At 34.2% G+C, this 26947-nt stretch overlaps 1 protein-coding gene and 2 non-coding genes across 6 annotated transcripts in view; 1 reads left to right on the top strand and 2 right to left on the bottom strand.

The window, feature by feature from the left end:
- LOC122472658 (activating transcription factor 7 interacting protein) overlaps positions 1-26947 on the bottom strand; it is a 122333-nt gene that overhangs the window by 60641 nt on the left and 34745 nt on the right. For 3 of the 4 annotated variants that reach the window (XM_043562424.1, XM_043562421.1, XM_043562423.1), the window contains exons 2-3: positions 7129-8669; positions 1258-1341 (exon numbers count right to left, since the gene is read on the bottom strand). In XM_043562424.1, the coding sequence (XP_043418359.1) occupies positions 1258-1341; positions 7129-8662 (1618 nt within the window). In that variant the 5' untranslated portion in view covers positions 8663-8669. The remainder of the gene's footprint in view (positions 1-1257; positions 1342-7128; positions 8670-26947) is intronic. The other variant, XM_043562422.1, reaches the window with a different exon arrangement.
- On the bottom strand, positions 2782-2854 carry TRNAK-UUU. The gene has a single exon. It is a non-coding gene; the product is annotated as a tRNA-Lys (tRNA).
- On the top strand, positions 17957-18153 carry LOC122474200. Its single transcript, XR_006294876.1, has one exon. It is a non-coding gene; the product is annotated as a U2 spliceosomal RNA (small nuclear RNA).

Raw genomic sequence — 26947 nt, 5'->3', positions numbered from 1 at the left:
ACATGAATCCTTTGACAAAATATATTACTCATTTTCATGTCACAGGTTTCTAACAACTGTGCATAGCTTTAATTATTTAATTCTTCCTTTTCAGTGTAGTTTTTTCCCAGTAAATTTAGAAAAAAATTCTTAATCATTAGCTTTAGAAAAATAACATAAGTGGGGCGCCTGGGTGGCGCAGTCGGTTAAGCGTCTGACTTCAGCCGGGTCACGATCTCGCGGTCCGTGAGTTCGAGCCCCGCGTCGGGCTCTGGGCTGATGGCTCGGAGCCTGGAGCCTGTTTCCGATTCTGTGTCTCCCTCTCTCTCTGCCCCTCCCCCGTTCATGCTCTGTCTCTCTCTGTCCCAAAAATAAATAAACGTTGAAAAAAAAAATTTTTTTTAATAAAAAAAAAGAAAAAAAGAAAAATAACATAAGAATAGTTATTCTTAATATATTCTAATGAATGTCAAATAAATAAAAATAAAATTAATGTCATTATAAAAGTCAATTTGGTAAAGATATTCAAAGATCTTCATTTAAAAATTTTATATTTCATATATTGGTAACATTCATGAGATCATAAGCAAATTTTATTACCTGGTTTCTTTTTCAATATATAAAAAGTAAAAATACTAAAATCTCCACTTATTAAATGGAAACGTCCTTATGTAACCATAACTATCCCTCTTCACTTTTCTCTATATCCATATAACTATGTGCCTACTCTTAAAATCCAATTCTCTTCTATAACTTCTCTTGTAATCATAACTTATATGTCATACATGGAAACCAGAATGACAGGGAAAGATATAGAACCTAGGTATCCTGACTTCTAACCCCATGATAATCTTATAAACCTAATGACACTCCATTCCATCAATTCCCCATCCCATGAAGCTTAAGTACCTTAAGGAGACTAAGATACATAATTTCATTTGTTTATATTACTCCTGAGAAAATTATTAGTCCCATGCTCTAAATATAAATCTTACCCAATTTATCTCAAGACATTCAGATCGTACTTTACTAAATATTAAGCTTAAATCTTTCTTATGGAACAATGAAAAGTATAAATAAAACACTGAAGTATATGAAATAATACTTTCAAAAATCCTTGGGTTAGCTCTCAAGAAAATGATTGAACTGTGTTTCACTTAAACTAAAAACATTTTTTAAGTCATCTCATGGAAATTAAAGTATATTTCAGAGCCTTAAAAGAAGAAACATTGAATTACTATTTTTTTTAAACAGGTCAAGTTTTTTGTACATGCTTACTTTTCTCAGAAGGTCTTTCATCTTCATTTATTACTTGCTCTTCTTCCTCAGGTTTGCTGTCCTTTTCGTTAGTTTCTACTTCTGCTGTAACAAAAATAAAAAAGGAAATCTTACTTACATTGGCATTCATAGCAGCTCATTGTAATTTACACTTTGGTATTAACTATCCTGTCAATAAACTTTTATAAAATCAGTCTTGGGGTGCCCGGGTGGCTCAGTCGGTTGAAGGTCTGACTTTGGCTTGGGTCATGATCTCCTAGTTTATGGGTTCGAGCCCTGCATCAGGCTCTGTGCTGACCGCTTGCTTAGAGCCTGGAGCCTGCTTCGGATTCTGTGTCTCCTTCTCTCTCTGCCGCTCCCCCACTCATGCTTTGTCTCACTCTGTTTCTCAAAAATAAATAAATGTAAAAAAAAAAATTGTTTTTTAATAAAATAAAATCGGTCTCAAAATGTGACATTTTAGGAATAAAAAGAGAGCACAGAATGACCAAGTCCACTTTTAAAAGCTCTTAATGTGGAAGAAAATTCACACTATAGATTTTAAAACAAAGAATTGACTTAGTAATTTACTGTCAACGGTAGATTAATAAAATGCGAAAACTATTATAAAGCATTTAGACTCCATTACATTCAATTATTAAAATTAAAGTACTGTAGTAGTTGTGACAATTACAAAAAAAAATTGCAAAGTACTGGCAAATTCAAAACACCTAAAATTTTAATGAGACAAATTAAATCATTAAGTTATTTTAATGGATATGAGACAGTTTATAAAATGGAAATGGAAAAACTACCCTAAAGATAAAGAAAGCTTAATTTAATTGATGCCAGTGCCAACAACTGAGTTAAGTGCATGACATACATTACTTCATATCCTTAGTATAATCCTATACATTATTTCTGCCATCATATACATGAGAAAAGCCCAATGTACAAAAAGGTAAATTTTCATAAGGCATATAATAAAATATAACTAAAGAATGCTACCAAAAAATACTGCTAAAAATGTCTATACAATTGCATTATTAACACAAATAAAATCCCAGAGGTACCAGAAGGGTCTTTAGTAAATCCATCTATATCTCCTCAATTAACATAAACATCAAATGGGGGAGAAGAACAATTCACTAACATGTTTGGGTTTCTATTTTTCCTCCTTACATCACTGCAACTGGCTCCCCAGTGGTTTCAATAATGCATGGTGTTTCCTCATATTCTGCAACCAAAATTAAATAAGTAATCACAAGAAATATAGCATTATATAAAGATTTTGATATGGCATTTCTTCTCCAAACAGCAAAGTTTAAATCCCAACAACCTGATGGCAGAAGTCAAGGCTAAAATGACTGAAAAGACCTTCTAGGTGAAAAAAGGATCATTGATGAACCTATTAATAAGACCCTTAAGAATATTTTTTTCACGCTAAGGTAAAACAATAAAGCTGTAAACCATGACTATAGTCAAAACAAAACAGTTAACAGAGCACATAAAGATTATTAAGACTATTTTTTTAAGTAAGCTCCATGCCCAACATGGGGCTTGAACTCATGACCCTGAGATCAAAAATCACATGCTCTACCCACTGAGCTAGCCAGGTGCCCCTACTAAGCCAATTTATAAACTTTAAAATAAATTTAAAAAAAATAAAAAGCATTAGAAAATTAACTCTCCATTTACTATGCTCATTGGAAATATCTTAAGATCTTATCCTTCAACTCCAGTTTCAATGAAATGAAAATTTGTTTTGCTCCCTTATAGATCACACACTCATTACAAAGCATTATTTTTCTATATATAGTTTTCCAAATCCTCCTGATTTTAATACTGAGGGTGGTGATTCTTGAATTTCTTAGTACCCAGTTTCCAGAGACACAGAGTAGCTGGACTGCTTGAGATGAAAGTTTATAGAGTCTTTATTTTCCAAATTATGATACCACTCAAAAAACAAATTTCACTTTTATCAATAATGCCACATTTTGCTGATATGCTTTGTGAAGTTGAGAATCCTTATGTTTATTGGCTATTTGTATTTCCTTTTCTATAAATTGCCTGTTCATCAATGTCACTTCGCTAATAACAATTAGGAAGGGATGCTGGAAGATGAAAATCAAAATTCAACTAAAGAGTAATTAGGAAAAGGAAAATATAGTGTTAGCCTATTACTGTAACTTGAAGAACGGCTCTGAAAGAGAGGAAAAAGATGGAACAGGAGCTAGAGAAAAAAGAGTCCATAACGTAAGAGTGAATGGAAGACAAACTATTATGTGTACCCTCTACTGCTGCCTGAACTTTTCCAGAGAGAAATTTTTATTTTCCTAGCCTTCTTAATAAACCGATTATGATTTTAGTCATCTGGTAAACATCAGTTATCATACAGTACTGTGCAACAATATGACAGTGTCTTCAGGCCTACTCAGTATATCTGCAATACTTTTTAGGTCTTTCTTTTACTATTGTAAAATTAAAATGGTTTTCTATTTGCTTTCTGGTATCTTTCATTATTTTTTGTTGCTGCTCATAGCCATCATAACTGCTATATTTAAGACAAATTTGCTGAAGTGCCTGAAATGACAGAGGTTTATATTTTCCTGTTAGTACAGCAAATAAACGTTAGTAGCTAGAGGGAAGAGCCAGAGTTCAGTACTTCAATTTATAACTCTGTTCTGAAAACATTAAAAATTAGTCAAGAATTGAAAAATGAAAGTAATACCTCAGAAGGTACAAAGCAACAAAAATGACATGTGCTACAGTCCCTCCTCATTTGCAGGGGCTATGTTCCAAGACCCCCAGTGAGGGTCTGAAACCATGGATAGAACTGAACCCTATACATTTTTTTCCTACACATACACACCTATGATAAAATTTAATTTATAAATCAGGTACAAGAGATTAACAACAGTAACTAAAAATAATTATAATAGCATACACTATTATATATATAACATAATATATAGTATATAACATATATAATTATATATTGTATATAACCATATATATATGTGTATATATATATATATATATATATATATAATGGTCTCTCTCAAAATATCCTATTGTTGTGTACACAGTTCTTGTGATGATGTGAAATGATAAAATACCCATGTGATGAGAGGAAGTGAGGTGAAATATATATATATATATAATTTTATATATATAATATATAGTATGCTATATATTATATATAATAGTAATAAATTATATAAATATGGTCTCTCTTGAAATATCTTATTGTTCTGCACACAGTTCTTGTGATGATGTGAAATGATAAAATACCTATGTGATGAGATGAAGTGAGGTGAATGACATAGGCATTACCATCTAGATTTGGACTACCCCTGACCCAGAAAGTCAATACTAAAGACAGTAAGTCAGAAGAAGAATCATCTGCTGCCAGACCATGGTTGACTGTGGGTAACTAAAACTGCAAAAACTGAAACCATGCAAAATGAAACCATTGATAAAAGGGGACTACTGTAACTACCGTAACAGATTTCACTACCATGTAAAGAGAACAGAGCACAGTTTGAAGACCAGTGAAGAAAATATACTTCAACGTACTATACACAAAATTTCCTTGGGGGATTGGGGAAGGGAAGACAGGAAATAAAAGTTTACTTATCAGCTAAGAAATTAAATCTATCACTACACTTACTCTGCTAATAGCATAAAATCAGATAAAAGTCTAAAAGTAAATAACCACATGGATGGCTTAATAGTCATGTCCTGCATTTAACAGCATTGAGTGGGAAGGATGGTTCCCAATATCAAGTCATGACATAAAGGTAAAATGTATAAACTCATGAAATAATAATATGCAATTTGCTATGACTTTCTTATATAGTCTACCAAAAGGTGGTTTAAGGACTTGCCCTAATACCACTCTCTCTATAAACAGTTCTTACTGAATGAATGAGTTAAGGTCACCCTAAACATGGTTACTTATCTTTCCAAAATGTAAACCTCATCATATCATTCTCCTCTGCTTGAAATCATTCGATGGCTCCACAGTACTGTTAGAATGTGTTAGCACTGTAACCAAGGTCTTCCATAATACACTTCTCTTATATTACCAATTATTCATTCACTCCACAAATATTCACTGGGCACTGACCCGAGCATTATTTTGACCTGATGACGGTGGCTCAGAGCAAGGGGGACAGTAGTGGATGATAACAGACTGGATTCTACATCTATTCTGAAGGTAGAGGCAATAGGATTTCCTGATGGACTGATGGGATATGGAATACAGAGAAAAACAAGAATGGCTCCAAGATTTTTGGCCTGAGCAAGTAGGATGGACATGCAATTAAGAGGGATTATCTTCACTAAAACCCTATATTATGCAGACAATGAAAGGAAAGTGCTTTGCTGAATACATTTATGTTTTTATAAAGTTACCCTTCTATAAACTCCCAGAATACCAATTTAACATTATTAACTGTATTCACAGCCTTTATTTAATGTCCTGCGATTGAATTCTTGTCTGCATCCTAAAGGCAAGTACTAAATTTTATCTTTAAATCCCCAGAACCAAGAAGAGCTTGGCCTGTCTCTCTAGACAGCTTTAATAAATGAATAAATACTCTTTGGAAATGAAGTCATCTTTTAATAACAAAAAAATCTCTACCTCCAAAAATTGGTATGATCTATTGGGGAAAAAAACATCCCCTGAGTCTCCTAGGCCTCTTTTTCTTCTTTTGAACAAACTAGAAACCAAATGCTGTGTTTAATGCTACAAGGTCACTCCTCTCACAGAGTTCTAAGGCAAAGAGAAGGACATAAAGGTATTCATGCCACTCTGAAAAGAACTGAGAAGTTTCAAACGGAAGTGATATTTGAGTTTGACCATGAAAGCAAAAATAGGATTTTTCTCATTCTTTCCTTTTTCTCTAGGAATAATAAAAGAGATGGAAAGATAGGCTTTTGAACAAATTATGAAGCTTATATACTTTCATATAAAGGGTTTGGAATTAACCTAAAAGTAACAGGGACCCAATGAAAGAGAAGAACAAAATCAAATAAAAGACTTAAGTTACAGAGAGATCATTCAGAAGATGCAGAGGAAGAGAGTAAGTTGGTAGAATCAAGAGGGCTCAGAAAGCAAACGGATGAAGCCTTTATCAAATAGATTATCAGGCTTCAAGGTTTCTGGATTTTAGCAATGGTGGTGTTGTTTTTCAGACAAAGAATACTAAAAATGGGAAAATTAATTGTAAAAGGTGATTTGTTATACTCGAAGCAAACAAATTAATCCACTCTAAGTTACTTGGTTGCTAAGTGATAGGAAAACCAATTGTTAGGACTTTGATCAATTATGCACTGACTTAAAACTGTTATCTCACAGTATTATATTGGTCCATCTCATCTCTTTATTCCTAGACAATAGGCCCCTTAAGGGCAAGAGCCATATTTTCCCATTATTTTACCTCCCTTCTTGTCACTTCACATAATATTGCTCTCAGAGTAGATACTTTGTAAATCTAAATTCTGTTAAGAATCTATGAAGTTAAGAGATCATTCCAGTCACCATCGTTCTCAACTTTCTCAGCAACTAAAAAAAATTTTTAACTTTGTAAAACTGCTTTATTAAGCAGTTTATCAAACCTAATCAAAATCTTTATAAAACTTGGGGCGCCTGGGTGGCGCAGTCGGTTAGGTGTCCGACTTCAGCCAGGTCACGATCTCGCGGTCCGGGAGTTCGAGCCCCGCGTCGGGCTCTGGGCTGATGGCTCAGAGCCTGGAGCCAGTTTCCGATTCTGTGTCTCCCTCTCTCTCTGCCCCTCCCCCGTTCATGCTCTGTCTCTCTCTGTCCCAAAAATAAATAAACGTTGAAAAAAAAAAATCTTTATAAAACTTAAGTAATATGCTAACCTGGAGAGCATGTTTCATTTTGTGGTACAACTTCAGACTCCTCTTTTTCACCAGAAATATCCTCCTCATCAGAAAGGACCAAAAAGGCTTCTTTTGGCAAACTCTCACTACTTTCTTGTTTGGATGGGGAACCAAAAGAACCTTCCATCTTCTCTTCCAAATCTGGATTTGTCTCATCAATTGGAAGAAGAGAAGTTTTAGAAAAGCAAGTAAGTTCATCCTCGGCAGGTGCAAGCTTTTCCAAAATAGGAATAATTTCATCTGTCTCCATAGAATCTGTGTTTTCCAAGATAATCTCATTTTTCTCATCTTTTGTAACATTTTCACTAATGGTTTCTGAAAGGTCTGCAGAATTTTCATTTTCATTCTTTTCACTTTGGTCAATTTCCATACTGCTAGATATAGCCTCCTCTCCAAGAGCAGGTTCTGTGACAGTATCTTCCTTTACTTTCTTTTCATTTTCAGGAGGTAGATCTGAACAAATAACTGTATCATCTGTTTCTAGAGTTTGTTCATCGCCATCAACATTACTATCAGCTTTATTTTTCTCGTCAAATGAGAAAATTTGGTCTAACTTTTCATCATCACTATTTTTCTCAAGAAAATCACCACCTTTATTGCTACTAGGCTCTGTAATGTCAGTTTCAGGAACAGATTCACAAACTGGTACAGAACTTGGTTCAAAGGTAGGATCAAAGGCTGATTCAGAAGTCAGTTCATCAGAAGTGGGTTCGTCAGAGGGCAGATCACCAGAAGCTGGATCACCAGAGGCTGGATCACCAGAAGCCGGATCACTAGAGGCTGGATCATCAGAGGCCAGGGCTTCGGAGGACAGATCACCAGAGGCTGAATCATCAGAGGCCGGATCACTAGACACTGGCTCAGCAGAGACTGATTCACCAGGGACTGATTCACCAGAGACCAAGTCACCAGAGAATGGTTCACTGGAGACTGTTTCACCAGAGACTATTCCACCAGAGGTGGGATCGCCAGAGGTGAGATCACCAGAGGTGGGATCACCAGAAGTGGGATCGCCACAGGCAGGATCACCAGAGGTTAGTACTTCAGAGGCCAGATCTTCAGGGGCTGAATCTCCAGCAGCTGGATCTCCCATAGCCAGATCACCAGAGGCTGGCTCATCAGAAGACGGTTCAGCAGTCAGTTTACAGACTAGTTCAGGAGCTGTATTATTAGGAGACAAAGGTTCATGCTTTAAGTCATCATCCTGCTTGTTTTTTACATTAACATTTAAAGTACAGGAGGTTTCTTTCCATTCTGATTTACTTTTTTCAGGGTCAAAACAAAGCTCTTCAATGCCATTCACCTCCTCCTTGTCAATAATATAATCCATATTTTCCAAAGGTGAAGTTGGGTCCAAATCTCCATTTTCATGGTTGCCATTTAATAGCTTGACATCAGCTTTCAACAGTTCCTCTTTGACCTTGTACACTGCTTCAAGCTGCTGACGATCACTCACTCTCATTGTTTTTCGAGCCTTGAAGACTTTTTTCTGAGGTTCTTCTATACTATCCATTTTGAATCTTTAAAAAGAGAAAGAAAGAAAGTTTAATAATGAAAACAGAAGCCACCTAATCATAAGACAAATTGCAAATTGATCTTGCAAGCAGCCTTTCATGTAATTTTGAAATAATGATATACAAAGCATAATAATCCCTGCTGTGTTAATTTTCGTATTAATTGGATTTATGTAATATAAAATTGATGACAGGTACAGTCCATAGAAGATCAATTATTAAGAAGCATTAGGAAAAAAAATGACTTGCTTTTTTGGGGGGACAGCAAAAGAGTAGGTCTTTGGAGCCACCCCTGGAGCTGGAACTGTCATGTTCCCTCCTCTTCCACTTTCCATTGCAAACAATAACGACCATTCATACCATTAAAAAATAATAATAAAAAAAATAAAAGAAAAAAGTGACTAGTTTCTAGTTTTAATTCTTAGTAAGCTAATGGATTCAGAGTCTGGAGGAGATACATTAGCATAAAAAAAGTAAATGCAGTAAAAAAGTAGATGGAAAAAGAAAAGTGTAAGAGAATGAAAGCAGAGGAATGGGAAAGAGGTACAAAGATAAGGAAAAAGAGAAGAGAACTAAGGAACACAGGAGGAAAGATTACATTTGCAACCAGGCATATCTAGATTAACAGTACTATAAACATATTTACAAGAGATTATCATCAAAAATTTGCTAAGACAACTCACACAATAGGAAATATTTATAAATCATATATTTGCAAATATGTATCTAAGAGACTTGCATCTAAAAAATACTAAATACTATTACAACTGAATAACAACAAAAGTAACCCAACTTAAAAATGGACAAAGGAACTGAATAAACATTTCTCTAAAAGACATATAAATTGATGAGGCGCCTGGGTAGCTTGGTGGGTTAAGCGTCAGACTGCGCCTCAGGTCATGATCTTGCGGTCCGTGGGTTCGAGCCCCGCATCGGGCTCTGTGCTGACAGCTCGGAGCCTGGAGCCTGCTTCTGATTCTGCGTCTCCCTCTCTCTCTCTGCCCCACCCCCACTCACTCTCTGTCTCTCAAAAAATAAACTAAATAAACATTAAAACTTTAAAAATTAATTAATTAATTAAAGACATACAAATTGCCAATAGACGAACTGCCAATAAGCACTAAAAATGAAAAGATGCTCAATGTTATTAGTCATCAGAGAAATGTAAATCAAACTTCAATGACATAACACTTCACACATAGCAGGATGGCTATGATCAAAGAGAATAACAAGTATAGGTAAGAAGCAAACGAACTGAAACCCTCACACAATGCTGGTGGGATTATAAAATGGTATAGCTGCTTTGGAAAACAGTCTGGCAGTTCCACATCATGTTAAACATTAATTGTTAATTTTCTATCTTTCCTCTTTTGTAATACACATAAAGCTATAAATTTCCCTTTTAACGTTGCTTTAGCTGCATCTCATATTTTGATGTGTCATATTTTCATTGTTGCTCTGTTAAAATATTCTCTAATTTCCACTGTGACTTATTATTTCACATGTGAGTTTCTCTAAAAGTAGTTAGAAGTTTCTTTAAAAAGTAATATGACTATGTGAAACTCCTTAAAAAAATACAAAGTTGGTCTCATACTAAAAAAAACATCAAGCAATGTAGATTATGAGTCATGAAGCATTATGGCTTTATTCAGGCCCAACCAAGGTGTCCATTTGATAAAAAAATTAGAACCCTAAGCCCCAATACCTCAGAATGTGACCTTATTTAGATACTTTTTCAGAGGTAATCAAGTTAAAATAAGGTCATTAGGTGGGCCCTAATGATTGGTATCCTTATAAAAAGGGGAAATTTTTGATACAGATACACACACAGAGAGCCATGTAAAAATTGGAGTTAAGCTGTCACAAATCACAGGTAGGAGAGAGGTCTGGAATAGATCCTTCTTTAATTCCTAGTTCCTGCAGGGCCCTGGATCACCTTGATTTCAGACTTCTAGCCTCAGAACTATGAGACTATAAATTCCCTATTTAACAAAAGGGGGAAAAAAGAAACTTCAAGGAATGTGATTCACTGCAAAAACAGAATAGAGAGTGAAAATAAACACCAGATCATAATAGACACAGACCATTCATTTGACAAAATTCAACACTGACTCAAAATTAAAATTCTCAGTGGCTCAGTTGGTTGAGCATCCGACTTCAGCTCAGGTCACGATCTCACAGTCCGTGAGTTCAAGCCCCGCGTCAGGCTCTGGGCTGATGGCTCAGAGCCTGGATCCTGCTTCCGATTCTGTGTCTCCCTCTCTCTCTGCCCCTCCCCCGTTCATGCTCTGTCTCTCTCTGTCTCAAAAATAAATAAATGTTAAAAAAAAATTTTTTAATAAAAAAAATTAAAATTCTCAAAAAACTTGGAAGAAAACAAATATAATAAAAGTTATCTACAAAAAAAAAAAACCCTACAGATATCATAAGTAACGGTGAAATAAGATCAGAACCAAAACAAGGATGTTCTCTAATACCATTTGTATGTTAACATCTAGCCAGTGCAGTAAGGCAAGCAAGAAAGAGTGCAAGGACTCGGTCCTGGAGAAAACAATGTAACCAGTTTCTAACGGAATAAAACAGAAGTCTTTTAAGGACTAAGATATACAGGAAGCAAGAATATTGTTTTCATATTGTATACTCATTTATCATCACCATTACCTGTAGGAATGATGGTAAGATACACTTGCTTTAGCTGGAGAGGGAGAAAAAAGCAGCCTCTGACATCTGGGAACTTACCTGACACTTACAACTAGATCTCATTATTATAAATTGACTTGATGCTTACAGCTAAGCCATGTTGTTCTCCTTCTGTACATAAAATCACCCAAATTAGACAAGGTCACTGTGCAACCCATGAAATATCAAACCTCTCCCTCTCTGAGAGTGATGCCTAATTTTTTTTTTATCAACACTGTGCAACCCATGAAATATCAAACCTCTCCCTCTAAATGAGTGATGCCTAATTTTTTTTAATTACATCTTTATCCTAACTGTAGTCTGTCCTCCCTACAGAGATTTATTGAGATAACCAAGCATAGAATTGCCCCCACTTTTTTTTTTAACTTTTTTTAATGTTTATTTATTTTTGAGAGAGAGGGAGAGACAGAGAGCATGAGCAGGGGAGGGTCAGAGAGTGGGAGACACAGAATCCAAAGCAGGCTCCAGGCTCTGAGCTGTCAGCACACAGCCGGGAGCGGGGCTTGAACCCTCAGACTGCAAGATCATGACCTGAGCCGAAGTCAGACGCTTAACTGAGCCACTCAGGCGCCCCAAATTGCCTCCACTTTTTGACAGCACCCAATCCAGAGTAAGGCTCTATTTCCTCAAACTCGCCCCCAAATAACCCAATCTCTACTACACTAAACCCAAATCCTATACTAGGTTTTTTTCTAATATCCCTTACCGATGTGCCTCACAATTTCCCCAAGGATGAGCATTCTCCCTCACTGCAACAAGTAATAAATCCAAGTTGTTCAATTACAGGTCTGATTCTGGTGTTCTATAGTTCTTCTGGCTGAAAGGCATAAAACAATGGCTTAGCCTCTCTGCCAGAGGTCAATACAGCTTGAAAACCTACCACTTTTATTACAGTACTTCTAGATTGTGGTACGTTCTGCATTCATTTGTTCACTTTAAGCCAATTACTTAAAATGTATTTCCTAGTCTTCCTAGACTTTTAATTATGGAACTCAGTAAAACTATTCAGGAAAATTACCTTTCAATTGAACAGAAGCTTTACTGCAAAATTATCATAGACACTATTTTAAGGGTTATTCATTACAGTCTAACATTAAAACTTCAAGTTTTTTCGCCACCCACTATACATTCCAAACTCATACCAACTGGAAATTTTTCTGCAAAGAAGATACAATGCAAATTTTGTAATCACTTTTTCTTGCTGACTTCAAAGACAGAAAATAATTAAATTTATAACCTAAGGAGTATGGTTACTTTTTAAATATTTTTAGACCTGAGCTGCAATTCTTTTGGACTCTGACCTCATAATATTCACATTTGTCAGCTGTTACATGGATACCTGACAGTTATTGTGAGTTGCATTAAAAGCAAGCATTCCTCTAAAAAAAATGTGTATTTTCATAATTTTCAGTAACCCCACTAAGAACATGAATTCTGCAGACAGAAAACATGGATTTGAATTCCAGCTCTCCCATGTGCTTATTACTATGTGACACAGGGTGAGTTTCCTAACATTGGTTTCAGCAATCTTAAAAAGGGCGTATCATTATCAGTACCTGCCACAGAGGTTGTAGTCATGATTAAATGAGATTCCATACATTAAGAACTTAGTAATTGTCTATGTATATACACAGTGTTTTTAGGCATAAACTAGAGAATCTGAGACAAATTTCTCAAATACTTCTGTTATTTTGTATATAGGTGAGAAATCCAACATGCAAACATTACATTTAAATTGCCACCACCAAATAACATTTAATAAAAATAAGTACACTCCATGCAAGCTGGCTTTTTACCAATTAAGTTGTCATTCAATTCAGTAATAATATAGTACTGTACAAAGAATCACAAAATAACTACCATCTATACCCACAAGGGAGCACACTACAGCCATTTACCAGATATTTTATGGGTTCTAAGTATAACGAAAAATAGACAAAGCATAAGGAAGTAGCATGAACCAGTTCAAACTAGTTCAACCATATCTGTGTAAACCAATCAGCAATAACTTTTTAAAAACGTATTTTGCATAAGCAAAGTATATTTAAGAAAGATACACATTTGAAAAGAGTGTGTTACCTGCAAACAAGTCTCCATGGCTGTACTACCGGAAGAATACATTTCTAAGGATCAGTTTAAATACCGTCATCTGGAATTGAAATGCCATTCACAAAACTATTCTACAAAAGAAAAACTACTTTTTTTAGATTGCAACACTAGAATCATGAAGCTTTCATATGCCTGTAATTCATTTTCACAGGAAAAATCATTTATATTTTACAGTAGAAAATGCCTGCCATATCTAGAAGTAAATGTGTAAAACATGAACTTTCTCTAGAAAATAGTTTTTTCATGAAGAAGAGAGTCAAAAACTGTTTTTAGGTCTCTATTCTTTATATTCAGACAGGAAAATACTGTCATTAATAAAATCTTTTTCTAATGCATTAAAAAGGGCTTCACCTTTACCAGAGGAATTAATAATTAAATAACCAAGAGGGTATGTTACCTGCAAATAAGTATCTATAGCTTGGAATTTTTTTCAAATTTTGGGTAAATTATTTTTAAGGAAAGGCCAATAAGCCTCTTATTTTTTTAAGTGAAAACGTTATTCTCTTCTCTGCTTCGTCCCCCCCTCTACCTACAACTTTTACCCTTTTTTCTAGCAAAGAGATCATAGCTATGAAACAACAAAGGGAAGTATTACCAAAAGCTGTAATGTCTTAGCCTACAATCTGCCTGCTCAAAAAGCTCAAGAATTTAAGTGGCTGTTCAAGAGCTGCTCACAAACTCAGCCAATCAGTAGCCAGCATTCTGATTCCTGCCCAGCAACAGGAGACAGACAATAAGGTCAGGGAAACATAGTTAAAACCTGGATCCGAAATATGTTAGTGAGGTTCTTTATCTAATATAAGTAATCTAGAACATAAATGCATATAAAATCTAAATCTATACAATACATATTAAATATATAACATAAATAAATAAAAATATACACCTTTCATGCTATTTTAATTTATCTTCCTTTAAATACCCCTGAATGTTTCCAGAAATATAAATCAATTCCCTTACTGGAGAATGAGTCAAACATGGTCCATACATAACAAGAATATACTTCTCTCCCCATAAGTAAGAATCTGTAAAATTCAAATGTAAATTTATTTTTTAAAACAATCCACAATCCTTAATATTTATAAAGCATTTACAACTAAAAATTCAGCAGAACCTTAAATCCAAATGACAAGATTATTTTCATACCTACCTATCACTATTGTTATAGATCTGACTCCAAAAATTAATAGTATTTTGGACCCAAAGGTTTACTACAGATAGCATCATCAAGTGCTTTGTTGTCTACTGCACTGAACTGACTCAGTTTGATTCACCTAATGAAATTAAAATGTCTGACTCCTGACAACCTATATTAAGTGTTGTAAGTACAACTACTACATCTTTTTCTCCTTAACTGCCTTTCACAGCATGTTATGAGCTCTCCCCTTTTGTTTTGTTTTGGTTTTTTTTTTTTTGAGCTCTCCCCTTTTGAAGCAATAAAGCAAATGTGTGGATTACAACAGTAAATATTCATGTAAATTGAAGGGGAATTTTTCGTATACTATATCATTCTGCAGTCCTTTAAACATAAAATTATAAAATAAAAATAGGTAATCTGTCATCTGAATATATTTTTTTCTCAAATTAACCACTTATCAGATTTTCTTAGTAAACAAGTTTTAAAAATAAACCTCATTTTTTTTTCTCCTTCAGTTCCAGATGAACCTTGTAATTTTTCAAACATACCCAAGAGGGAGCTTGCTGCAGCCATACTCTTAGTTTATATAATCTCCCCATAGAAAAAAATAAATCAGCAGCTGCTTCAGTGCTTCCTTGTGTGAGAGAACCGAAATTCACTGCCTGATTGGCTCAAAGCCATAGTTGTCTAAAACCAATCAGACATCAGTATCACAAACCTTGCCCAGCAACAAGGGAAGCAGATGAGGGCAAGTACTCTACCAAGAATCCAAAGGCTGTGAAAATAAAGGTGAACGATTATAGTGAAACATATTCGATGAAACTGAAATATACTCATAATATACTCCCAGGTTTATTGTTTGAATAAGAGGTCTCCTGTAGGGTTTTTCTGATGAATAAACAAGGGCCTGTACTACTGCTTTCCAAGAACAGTTAACAAAACAATAGGAATACCTGGATTGTTAAATCAAAACATATGCATACATACACAAACATTATCCTAATTCAAAGTTATGGATACCTGATGAAGTGTACTTAAAATAAAACTTAGCAGTAACTTGTAAAATGTGAAGCAAAGCCATTTAAGCAGACTTGACATTTCTATCTTTGACGTAACACTCCAAGTGCATTCATGCTGTTAACTGATGTTACTATAACATTAATCTGAATACTGAGATGCTGGGAACAATTTTATTCAAATTTGAGTTTTCATTAAATGGACTAAATAAATATTGGCCAACAGGACTAATAATGGCTTATTCTTACATAATCACTTTATGCTCATGATTCCTAGCCTCTTTAGAAACACAATTCTGCCACTTGATTCCCTGAGAACCCACTCTCAACTGAGAAGTGCATGATTTTATTTCACACTCCCAAATTTAGTTGAGAATTCCGCAAGAGTCCTGAAAATAAAATCATAAAGAATATTCAGGGTGTTACACAATAAATGTGTAAATCTGCTTTACTGTTTACTGTCCATTAATGAGACTGGTAAAACTGATAATGCAATGGTTCATCCACTTTAATATTTATCTGTACAAATTTAGTATAAAGAACTTTCTAAATTTTTAGCTTTTTTTTATAAATTTTTTTGTTTTTTGCATTTTATTTTATTTTTGAGACAGAGAGACAGAATGCGAGTGAGGGAGGGGCAGAGAGAGAGGGAGACACAGAATCGGAAACAGGCTCCAGACTCTGAGCCATCAGCACAGAGCCTGACATGGGGCTCAAACCCATGAACCAGGAGATCATGACCTGAGCCAAAGTCGGATGCTTAACCAACTGAGCCACCCAGACACCCCTACATTTTTATCTTAAATAATGGATATCTTTTCATTTCTGTTAATTATTTTTCTAAAACTTCAGTAGAACTACTTTCACTACTTCTGTTTAAAATCCCACATCATCACACTTCCATATTCTCTTGCTTTCTGTAGGCTCTCTCTCCCAGTCACTCACAAAGCACTGGCAATATTTACTTGAAGATCCAGAATCTCCCATAGTTCACAATTTTTCAGTTCTATGCTGTCGTTCTTCTCTTAATTTCATAAAACACATTCAATAGCTATCCTACTATCTTTAAAAAAATATTAGTTGCTGAAATCTGTTATCTAATACTCGTTCAGTAAAGTATCAAGTGATCACAATATTTGACACCTCAACAAAGAATCCCTTCTGCCTGTCATCAACCTACTGATATTAGCTGGAGTATCAAAAGGTAGAATGAAATATCCGAAATTAAATTTTTAAAAAATAATCAACAACAAAGGAAACAGGGAGTTTGGTTTACCAACAATTCTTTGGGAAAAGTAGGATCAAATCATGTTCTTGAAATTTTGGTCACATCAAAACCAGACTGGTCACTAACTTGTTGCATTCACTGCTATGTTTTCAGAAATTCTAGGGTAGTCTACATGAAAAAAAATGCAAGATACCCTAAAATCACTTTTCCAAGTGTATTTTTGGGATCATTCTGTTATATAGGCAAATTAAAACTGACTGACCTGATCTAACAAATGCAATTTTAAAATACACTTATCAAGCCCCTCCCCCGTTCATGCTCTGTCTCTCTCTGTCCCAAAAATAAATAAACGTTGAAAAAAAAAATTAAAATACACTTATCAAGTTACACTCCCTTAGGAAATTAGCCAGTTATCCTATCCCCCAGGGCCCTATTTACTAGCTTGTCTACTCACCAAATTCTACCACCTATGCAGATAATGAGTAAAGTTACATAAGTCCATGTAATAATTTCTTCAGGAATTTAAACCAGTTGTCCAAATGTATTTTTCATAGTTTGCTGGGTGAACTAAAACACCCAGGATGATTTATGAGAAGGTGAAAAACGTAAATTCTTCAAATGTCAGGAAACAGCTCTAACTTTTCTTATTGACCAAACCTAAGAAGAAAGAGTGAAAAGCTTACTTTCTGTATCAGCCACCTTTCACTAAATAATACTGCAACAATACTTCCACCCCTAAAATCTTATTGGCTAATAACATTCTTCATCTTTCTAGGTCATAGGCTGAAGGAGTGGCACCCCCACCCCAAATCTAGGTCTTGTGGCAAAGGGAAAAGACTACGATGACAGAACAATACAATACACCAGGGTCTTAAAGCTATTTCTTAGACATAGTACACATCACTCTCACTCACAGTCTATTGCTTAAAGCCAAGTTACACATTAAAGGCGTGGAGAAGTAAAAAGCAACCACTGGGAAATACTTCATGTCACGTGACAAAAGGCATAGATATATATCATCTTCTAACAAGAAGCTTACAAGAAGAAAGAATAATGGTGAAATATTATATAATCTACCACACTTTAAAAATACGTATTTATAATCACTTCTCAGCCTTTTGGCTAAGATCAAGTGTAGCATCTGTTCTTATCAGTTTAAAAATACATAATTATAGAGGTGCCTGGTGGCGCAATTGGTAAAGCATCTGACTCTTGATATTGGCTCAGGTCATGATCTCACAGCTCATGAGTTCAAGCCCTGCATAGGGTTCTGCACTGACGGCATGGAGCCTGCTTGGGATTCTGTCTCTCCTTCTCTCTGCCCCTCCCCTGCTTGTGTGTGTGTGTGTGTGTGTGTGTACTCTCTCTCTCTCTCTCTCTCTCTCTCAAAATAAATAAATAAACTTAAAGAATATATGCATAATTATAAAAAGTTTGGCCTACCCAGGATTTCTAAACTAAAAAAACTGGGTCTCCTCAATGTTTGTTCTAACATTAGCAGAACAATCAACATAGGATAAATCACCCTAACTCTCTAGATTTCAGGTTGCTCAACTGTGAAAACAAAGATCAGACCAGATGCTTGCTAAGTTCCATTCTAACTCAAATTTTATATTATTTTACAAATGTCTAGCAATACTGATTGCGTTTATAATTCAGTGTTCATTATAAAATACTGTGAACATGCAGTAAGACATAAATTCTGAGATAATGACCATGTGTGTACCCACCATCCAGATAAGAAATAAAACAACTAGAAATAGAAAACAAAGCCCTTTGTATGACTACCAGATAGCATGCTCCTCCTTCCCCATCCCCAACTCCTTAGCACAAAGATAAGCATAATCTTGAGTTTCATTTTTATTATTTTTAGGCATGCCTTATACTACTTTTTCTATATTATAAATTCCCCTTTTGTTAACAAAACAATTTAAAGAGAGAAAAAGAAACTGACACTTATCAAGGGACAATTATATGTCAGACACTACACCAAGTCATATTCTTTTCTCATTTATTTGACAACTTATATGACATTCACCTTAATATATGATCTAAATGAATACATTAATAACCATGCTGCTATCACACGTTCCTTTACACAGTAGGAATTTTAGCTTGGCAAGGTCAACCAGATACCCAATTCAGTACCAAGTTGTTTTCATTGGCACAGATGCCCTTCTTATACATTTCATCCTTTAAATTTTGCTACCATGGGCTGCTCTATTGTATCAAAATGTTAAGTAATAAATAAACGACAGGTGACCCTTGAATAACACAGATTTGAACTGCATGGGTCCACTCATAGGCAAAAAGTTTTAAGGTACAGTACTGTAAATTTATTTTCTTTTCCTTATAATTTTCTACTATTTCCTTTTCTCTAGCTTACTTTACTGTAAGAATACAGTACATGATACATGTAACATACAAAATGTGCCAATTGCATGCTAGCAGAAAGGCTTCCAGTCAACAGTAGACTATTAGTACTTAAGTTTTGGGAGAGTTAAAAGTTACATGCAGATTTTTGACTACATTAGGGATTAGCACCACATTGTTCAAGAGTAAACTATACATGATGTTTGCCACAATCTTCTTCTCTATCTGTTTGAAAATGAAGAAGTCATTTAATATAATTCCTAAAGCCTAACCACACAGTAAATGCAATCTGATAGTAGACTCTTAATTTTACCAACCTACAGACTGGTTCTTATATTAGCTACAACAGTATTATCAGCACAGAACTAAATATTTAATTATCTTTTAAAAGTAACTTATCTACAAGCCATCTTAGCAAATGATAGAATTCACTCTACAAACAATAAGGGAATTTCCTCAACCTTCTAAGGGGAATTTAGGAAAAACCCACAACTAACACCTACTCAACAATGAAAGACAGCTTTTGCCCTAAGATCAGGAACAGACAAAATGTATTCAGCAATAAGTAGAGGTTCTGGCCTGGGCAAGTAAGCAAGAAAATGAAATAAAGTTTATCCAACTTGAAAAGAACAAAGTAAAGCTATCTCTATTTGCAATGACACAATCTTATATACGGAAAAATGTAAGGAATCCACTAAAAAATTATTAGAATTGGCAAATGAGTTTAGAAGGTCGCAAGACACAAGATCAATATATAAAATCTATTGTATTTCTATACCGTTGCAATGAACATTTCGAAAGTAAAATTTAAAAAACAATTCAATTTATAATAGCATCAAAAATAACAAATTTAACAAAAAGAAGTACAAAACTTTATTCTCTGAAAAACTATAAAACATTGTAGAGGAAATTAAAGATCTAAATAAACACTAAGACAACGTATATTCCTGAATTAAAGACTTAATATTAAAATGTCAACATTCGGGGCGCCTGGGTGGCGCAGTCGGTTAAGCGTCCGACTTCAGCCAGGTCACGATCTTGCGGTCCGTGAGTTCGAGCCCCGCGTCGGGCTCTGGGCTGAGGGCTCAGAGCCTGGAGCCTGTTTCCGATTCTGTGTCTCCCTCTCTCTCTGCCCCTCCCCCGTTCATGCTCTGTCTCTCTCTGTCCCAAAAATAAATAAACGTTGAAAAAATAAATAAATAAATAAAATAAAATAAAATAAAATAAAATAAAATGTCAACATTCAAAACTGATCTGATTCATCGTAATCCCTATCAAAATCCTACCCATCTTCTTTGCAGAAACTGACAAGGTAATCCAAAAATTCATATAGAAATGCAAGGGACCCAAAATAGCCAAAACAATCTTGAAAAAGAAAAACAACATAGAAAAACTCACTCTTGATATTTTCAAAGCTTAGTACAAGCTACAGTAATACTATCAGTGTAGTACTACTAGCAAAAAGGACAGACATATAAATCAATGGAATAGAACTCCAAGTCAAGAAATAAATCTTCACATTTATGGTCAACTGATTTTTGACAAGGGTGCCAAGACCATTCAATGAGGAAAGAACAGTATTTTCAACAAATAGTATGGGGATACTCGATAGCCACATGCAAAAGAATGAATTTGGAGCCCCTATTCTCATGCCATATATAAAAAAATTTAACTCCAAATGGCTCAAAGACCTAAATTAAAAAAATTTTTTAATGGTATTTATTTATTTTGAGAGAGAGAGAGAGTGAGCATGCACACACAAGAGAGCAGGGGAGGGGCAGAAAGGGAGGGAGAGAATTCCAAGCAGGTTCCGCATTGTCAGTGCAGAGCCCAATGAGACGCTCTCTGTGAGACCATGACCTGGGCCAAAATCAAGAGTCAGACTTAAATTTAAGAGCTAAAAGTTTTAAATCTTAAAAGAAAACTTAGATATAAATCTATAAAATCTTAGAATAGGCAATGGTTTCTTATATATGACCCAAAAAAAACAAGCAATGAAAGAAAATAAAACAGATTAACTGGACTGGACTTCATCAAAATGCAAAAACTTTTATGCTGCAGAGGACACATCAAGAAAGTGAACCAACAACTCAACTCACCCAATGGGAGGAAATGTCTGCCAATAATGTACCTGATAAGATACTTGTATCTACTAGAACATACAAAAAAAAAAGTTACAACTCAATAATAAAAAACAACCCAATTTAACAAAAAGCAAAGGACTTGATATTTCTCCAAAGACACACCAATAAACAATAAACATGAAAAGAGGTGCAATTTCATTAGTCATCAGAGAAATGCAAATCAAAGTCACAATGAAATAACATGTTACACATATCAGAATGGATAATCAAAAAGAAAGAAAATCACAAGTGTTAGCCAAGATGTAGAGAAATTGGAAGCCTCATACAATGCTGATGGAACTGTAAAATGAAGCAGCTGATTTCCAAAACAGTCTGGCAGTTCTTGAACATATTAAAACATTGAGTTTCCATAAGATCTAGCAATTCCACTCCTAGCTATATACCCAAAAGAAATAAAAACATATGTCCATGCACGAACCTATACACAAATGTTCATAGAAATGCTATTCATAATAGCCAAGAAGTAACTATTCATAATAGCCAAAATAACTCAAATATCTACTAACTGATAGATAAATAAAATGTGGTATATCCATACAATGGAATATTATTTGGCTATTAAAAAAGAAATGAAGTACTGATATCAATGTTACACTATGAATGAATCTTGAAAACATGCTGAGTAAAAGAAGTCTGTCAGAAACGGCTACATTATTGAATGATTCCATTTACATGAAATGTCCAGAACAGGCAAATCTGTAACGACAGAAAGCACATTATTGGTTGTCTAGGGTTGGGGGATTGGAGAGAAAATGAAAAATGGCTGCTAAAGGTGGGTACAAGGCTTCTTTTGGGGACAATAAAAATGTTCTAAAACTAATTGTGGTAATGGTTACAAACTCTATAAATATTTTTAAAACCACTGAGCTGTACACTTTATACAGGTGAATTGTACATGAATTACATCTCAAACCTGTCCTTTGAAAAAATATATAGCAGAACTATACTTAATTTTTTGTTTTTGTTTTTGTTTTACCTAACAGCCCCCTATTACTGGGTCACGCTTTCAACATAGACAAAACAACTATACCAAAAGAACTGAATGTTCAGTTATACTTTAGGGAGTTTACATTTCTAAGTTTATCTATAATCATAACAGCGATGAAAGGCAATGTACATAAAATAACAACATCCATATTCTCCTACGTGCTAACCTTAAATAAGCCTATTATTCTTTTCCTTTGTCCTAAATGGAACAATTCTTTAGTATGCTTATCTCACAGGATGATAATAATGGGCATGAGATACTCATAAAGGATTAAAAAAAATTTATCATCAAGAAGAAAGAAAACAATACTGAGCATCATGCAGATAAACACTCCATGTAAGTACATTAACAAAATCTTCTACACATGGAAAATTACCAAAAGGACTCGAAAGTCTTAAGTAAAACAGAGGCAATGCTTGTATTATTAACTGGCACTATAACCAAAAAATCTTATATGTAATTAATACTGATGAATTTGTTTTAAAATGAGGTATACTTACTGAACTTTCTGAAGTTACATCGGCTTTGTCACACTTTATTAATACTGTCTTTATTCAAAATGACGATCTTACCACCATTTACTGTATTTGTCAATACTTCAAATGTACCCTTTTAGAAATATTATCAAAATGGACTTTACTACCTATATTTATGTATTTCTTAACAAATCACTCTGGCACATCTCATCATGCATCTAGTATAAGATTAAAACATCTCAAGTGCCCACTGCTTTGTTAGAAAACATTTTAAAATATGCTGGTATCATTATGATGTGCTTCAAAGGTAATTTAACAAAAGAATAAAAAAATAAAATCCTCTGACACAATATTAATGAGTATACAATGTCTGGCACATAGTATATACTTAGTAAATACTGGCTAAAAGAATGATGAACTATATACATATATGTAGTATCTAAAATAATTCTTAAATTAAAAATTAAATTACCCTTTTAGGAAGCAAAGATAGTAATCTACAATATTTTTGACAGAATTGTAAACTAACATGCTGATAGGTTCATATACACAGGTGTACATACAGAGGACAACCTTTCTTCGGGGACTCGGGATGCTTATTTACTAACAAAAAGTAACAATATATACCCACTTACACAAATTGCTGCCTCTGAAAAAGTGCAATACATAGCACCATTAAAATTAATCAAATCTGACATGAGAGTCATTTTTCAAGCCTTATAAAATTTGTTTAGTTTGATTTCCTATCTCAAAAAATATCATTTTGAAAGAAAGCTACTTTAAAAAAAAGAAAAAGAAATCTACTTTTGTTTATTACTACATAATGATGACAATCTTCTCTACAATAATGAACATACCCCAAAGGGAGCCCCCTGCAGCCATCTTATCAGTTCTCTCATAGCAACAGAAACTGAAATACAGTTTGCATAGTCACTGTGGTTGGCTAAAGAAAGCAGGTTCATGCAACCAGTCAGAAAGCTAGAAACTGGGCAACCATAAAAGGAGAAATTTTAAATCTGCCTGGCAACAGTCTAAAAATAGAAAGAATACACTAGTATAAATCCCAGAATAGATGTGAATATAAGAGTAAAACTACCAGCAAAAACTTTATTTTCTTGGGGGAAAAGACGTGCCTTGCATTTCATCATCTAAAATACTAACTTGGCATCTTTTCTTACTAGATGGCAATTAAAGAAAAATGAACATAAAGCTCAATAAATGGGCCACTTTCAAGTTATATGTCATTGTTCATATTACCTTACTTACATAGCTATATGTGTGTGTGTGCGTGTGTGTGTGTGTGTACACATACATGTTTAAGCGTTTTTCTTCAGGAGAATGATGCAGCATTTTAATCACAGTTCTAAAACATTCAAGGCCCTATAAAATCTCTCAAAGTCTGAACAGCACTGCATTTTTTTTCTAGCACTATTCCCCTGCAATTATTTGGGAATCTGAGTTACAGATAAAAGATTGTTTACTGTTTATTAAAATCACAAAAGATTAAATAACTTACCAAAGCAGATCTCTAAACAGAGTGGGGATTATGCCTTATTCTTTAATACAAACTTGTTCTAACATACAGTAGTAGCTTTCATACAGTAGGTATTCAACAATTGTTTTTCTCAATTAATTTATTAGGGAGGAAAACAAATTATCTAACTGTTCATGTCAAGTGGAAGCTAAATTAACATGTAAAATTATAATCTGTATAATACTGCTATTTTTGACTTTTCAATTCTGCCTAAAGTGGGATAATGCTAAAGTTGACAATGCCTAACATTTCTTATCGTTATCCAGATAACAAAACCTATTTCATCACTCTAACTTTCCAATGTAATAATGCCTAATATACATGTTTCTTTGTACTTTACAAATTTACTTTGTAGTATGTTTTAATTCCTAAAGATCACCAAAAAAATGTGCAATCTAATGTAGTAACTACAAAGACTGTGGGCTAGTAAGAACTAACCAGTCATAAAGGGAGGAGGGGCAGAAAAAAGGAAAAGAAGAAAAAAATTTTAATTTCAAGAAATTAAATTACACCTGCTGAAATAAAAGGCTGGTTAAACAGTCATGTTAAAACAACTGCTACTTATGAAAGTACTTGTTCTATGCATTTCTTACATCAAATCTTCCACCAAAGTATTTTAATGAAATGGCAAGTTAATTTTTAAATATTTTCTTTGGTGATTATCTGTTAGCCAAAATGTAAAGTGAATTCATACATTTGATACCAGAAAATTTAGCTTATACTATACTAAAAATTTGGTTATGAAAATTATATGTAAAGGGCTATTTTAATCATAAATAAGGCTTAGAAACAATGCCTTTAAAACACAGGAACATAAAACAGTTTTAAGTAACAAAAAAGAGCTCCAGTGAAGGATGGAAAAATATGTGCAATATAAAATCAAATGAGCAAATTGAGTAATATAGCCTTTTAATGTAAACAGTTAAAGATAGCTAGATTTTAAAATTAAGTATAACCAAGCTTTTAAAATATAAATAGTATTATTTTAAACACTGGTCTGAATGAAAAGTAACTAAGCTTACTATCTTATTTATTTTTCTTACTGTTGTACTCATACGTGACTTGGATATCCAAAATCTAACTACAACTGTATTCACATCTTTTATATACATAGATCTTGTTTACTTTATCTGAAACAAATAAACTATAATCCTCATCACAAAGGAAAGCAATAGGAGTTAACATGAGTTACAATTAGTGAGGGAGAACATAAAAATGGGTCAAACTTTGATAACAAGGTGTTCCAAGTGGAAAAAATTATTTTATAATTCTAGATACATAAGTCAAGTATCATTTTAAATATAAACCTCAGCATTTCCTATTTGCTTAAATATTATTTAAAGCAGCTATACTTTTTTGAAAAAAATGTTTTTATACTACCCAGTTTTATTTCAAGAGAACAGAGAAAGCATGATGTTTGCATAACAGTATTCGACAGCAGTCACACATCACATACCAATCTGAATTTGAGGGGTGGGGGGGGGGCACTAAATAACCAATGACACCTCAGTGTTAATTAGTACAACAACTAAAATGTCTTGGAGGAGTTTACACAGTGCCAGAAACTTTACCTTTCATTTCTCCATTCTATTCCCCCTCTGTTGGCCCTCTCTCTCAAGAACTCACAGGAGTTTAAAATGTCAGCTGAGAGCCAGATGTTCTGGGGCCCTCGCCTATGTGTACAAAGTGTTGCTTTAATAACAAACATAACTAAAGGAAAGACCCTAATCTTCTTTCATATCCTGGAGCAAACTCAAATTCTTCTTTGCATGTATTATTTTTCCTTTTCTATAGCAAGGCAACATTGTTGGTATGTTATCCCTCCTTGCAGATCTAATTAAAATTATATTTACCACAACTTTTTCATCTGATTGGAAAAATAGCAAATCTGTATCTTCATAAATTGATTGTTGTTCAGTTAAAAACTTCAGAAAAAAGTTATGCTTTTGATGGCAAGATCTCTCCCGGGCATACAAGTCAGAATGGGCCAACACCCCTAGGGAGCAAAGAAAAATTACATTCCCATTCTAAAATTTTTCTCATTAGTAATGCATAAAAATACAATCTACTTGTTTCTGGCAAATATTCCTAAGAAGCTTCCTTTCACAGGTTGGGCTGTCAGAAGCTATTATCAACAGTTCCTAATCAACAGTTCCTATCAACAGTTCCTTCATCTAAAGCCATGAATTATCACTGTGTTTCATCATTTCAAACCTAAAAAACATCGGCAGAGATCTGACCAAATAACACTATACTTCGGAAACTCTCTTAACCACTCTCTTTCTAACCATCATAATAAATGAACCAATGTTCTCTACCCATTCAATAAACATACTGACTGGTAACCACAAATACACTGAGATCTTCTGTTATTCTGCTCTCATCTAAACCCATTCATATTGGTTGTGCTTGTTACTGTATTCTGTTGTATGTTTTTATTATAAGCTATAGAATACAATTAAATTTTGTGCAAACTAATGAAATATGAGTGCAAAAAAAAGAGCTGGTAGATATGCATCAATTAAGAGACTGATGCAGAAAAACACAACGCAGATATGCAGGGGGCTATTGGCTTAGG

This window comes from Prionailurus bengalensis, chromosome B4 (genome assembly GCF_016509475.1).
Source record: "Prionailurus bengalensis isolate Pbe53 chromosome B4, Fcat_Pben_1.1_paternal_pri, whole genome shotgun sequence".
Lineage (NCBI taxonomy): Eukaryota > Metazoa > Chordata > Mammalia > Carnivora > Felidae > Prionailurus > Prionailurus bengalensis.
The sequence above is the reverse complement of the archived record's forward strand: the minus strand, read 5'-3'. Positions and strand labels throughout refer to the sequence as shown.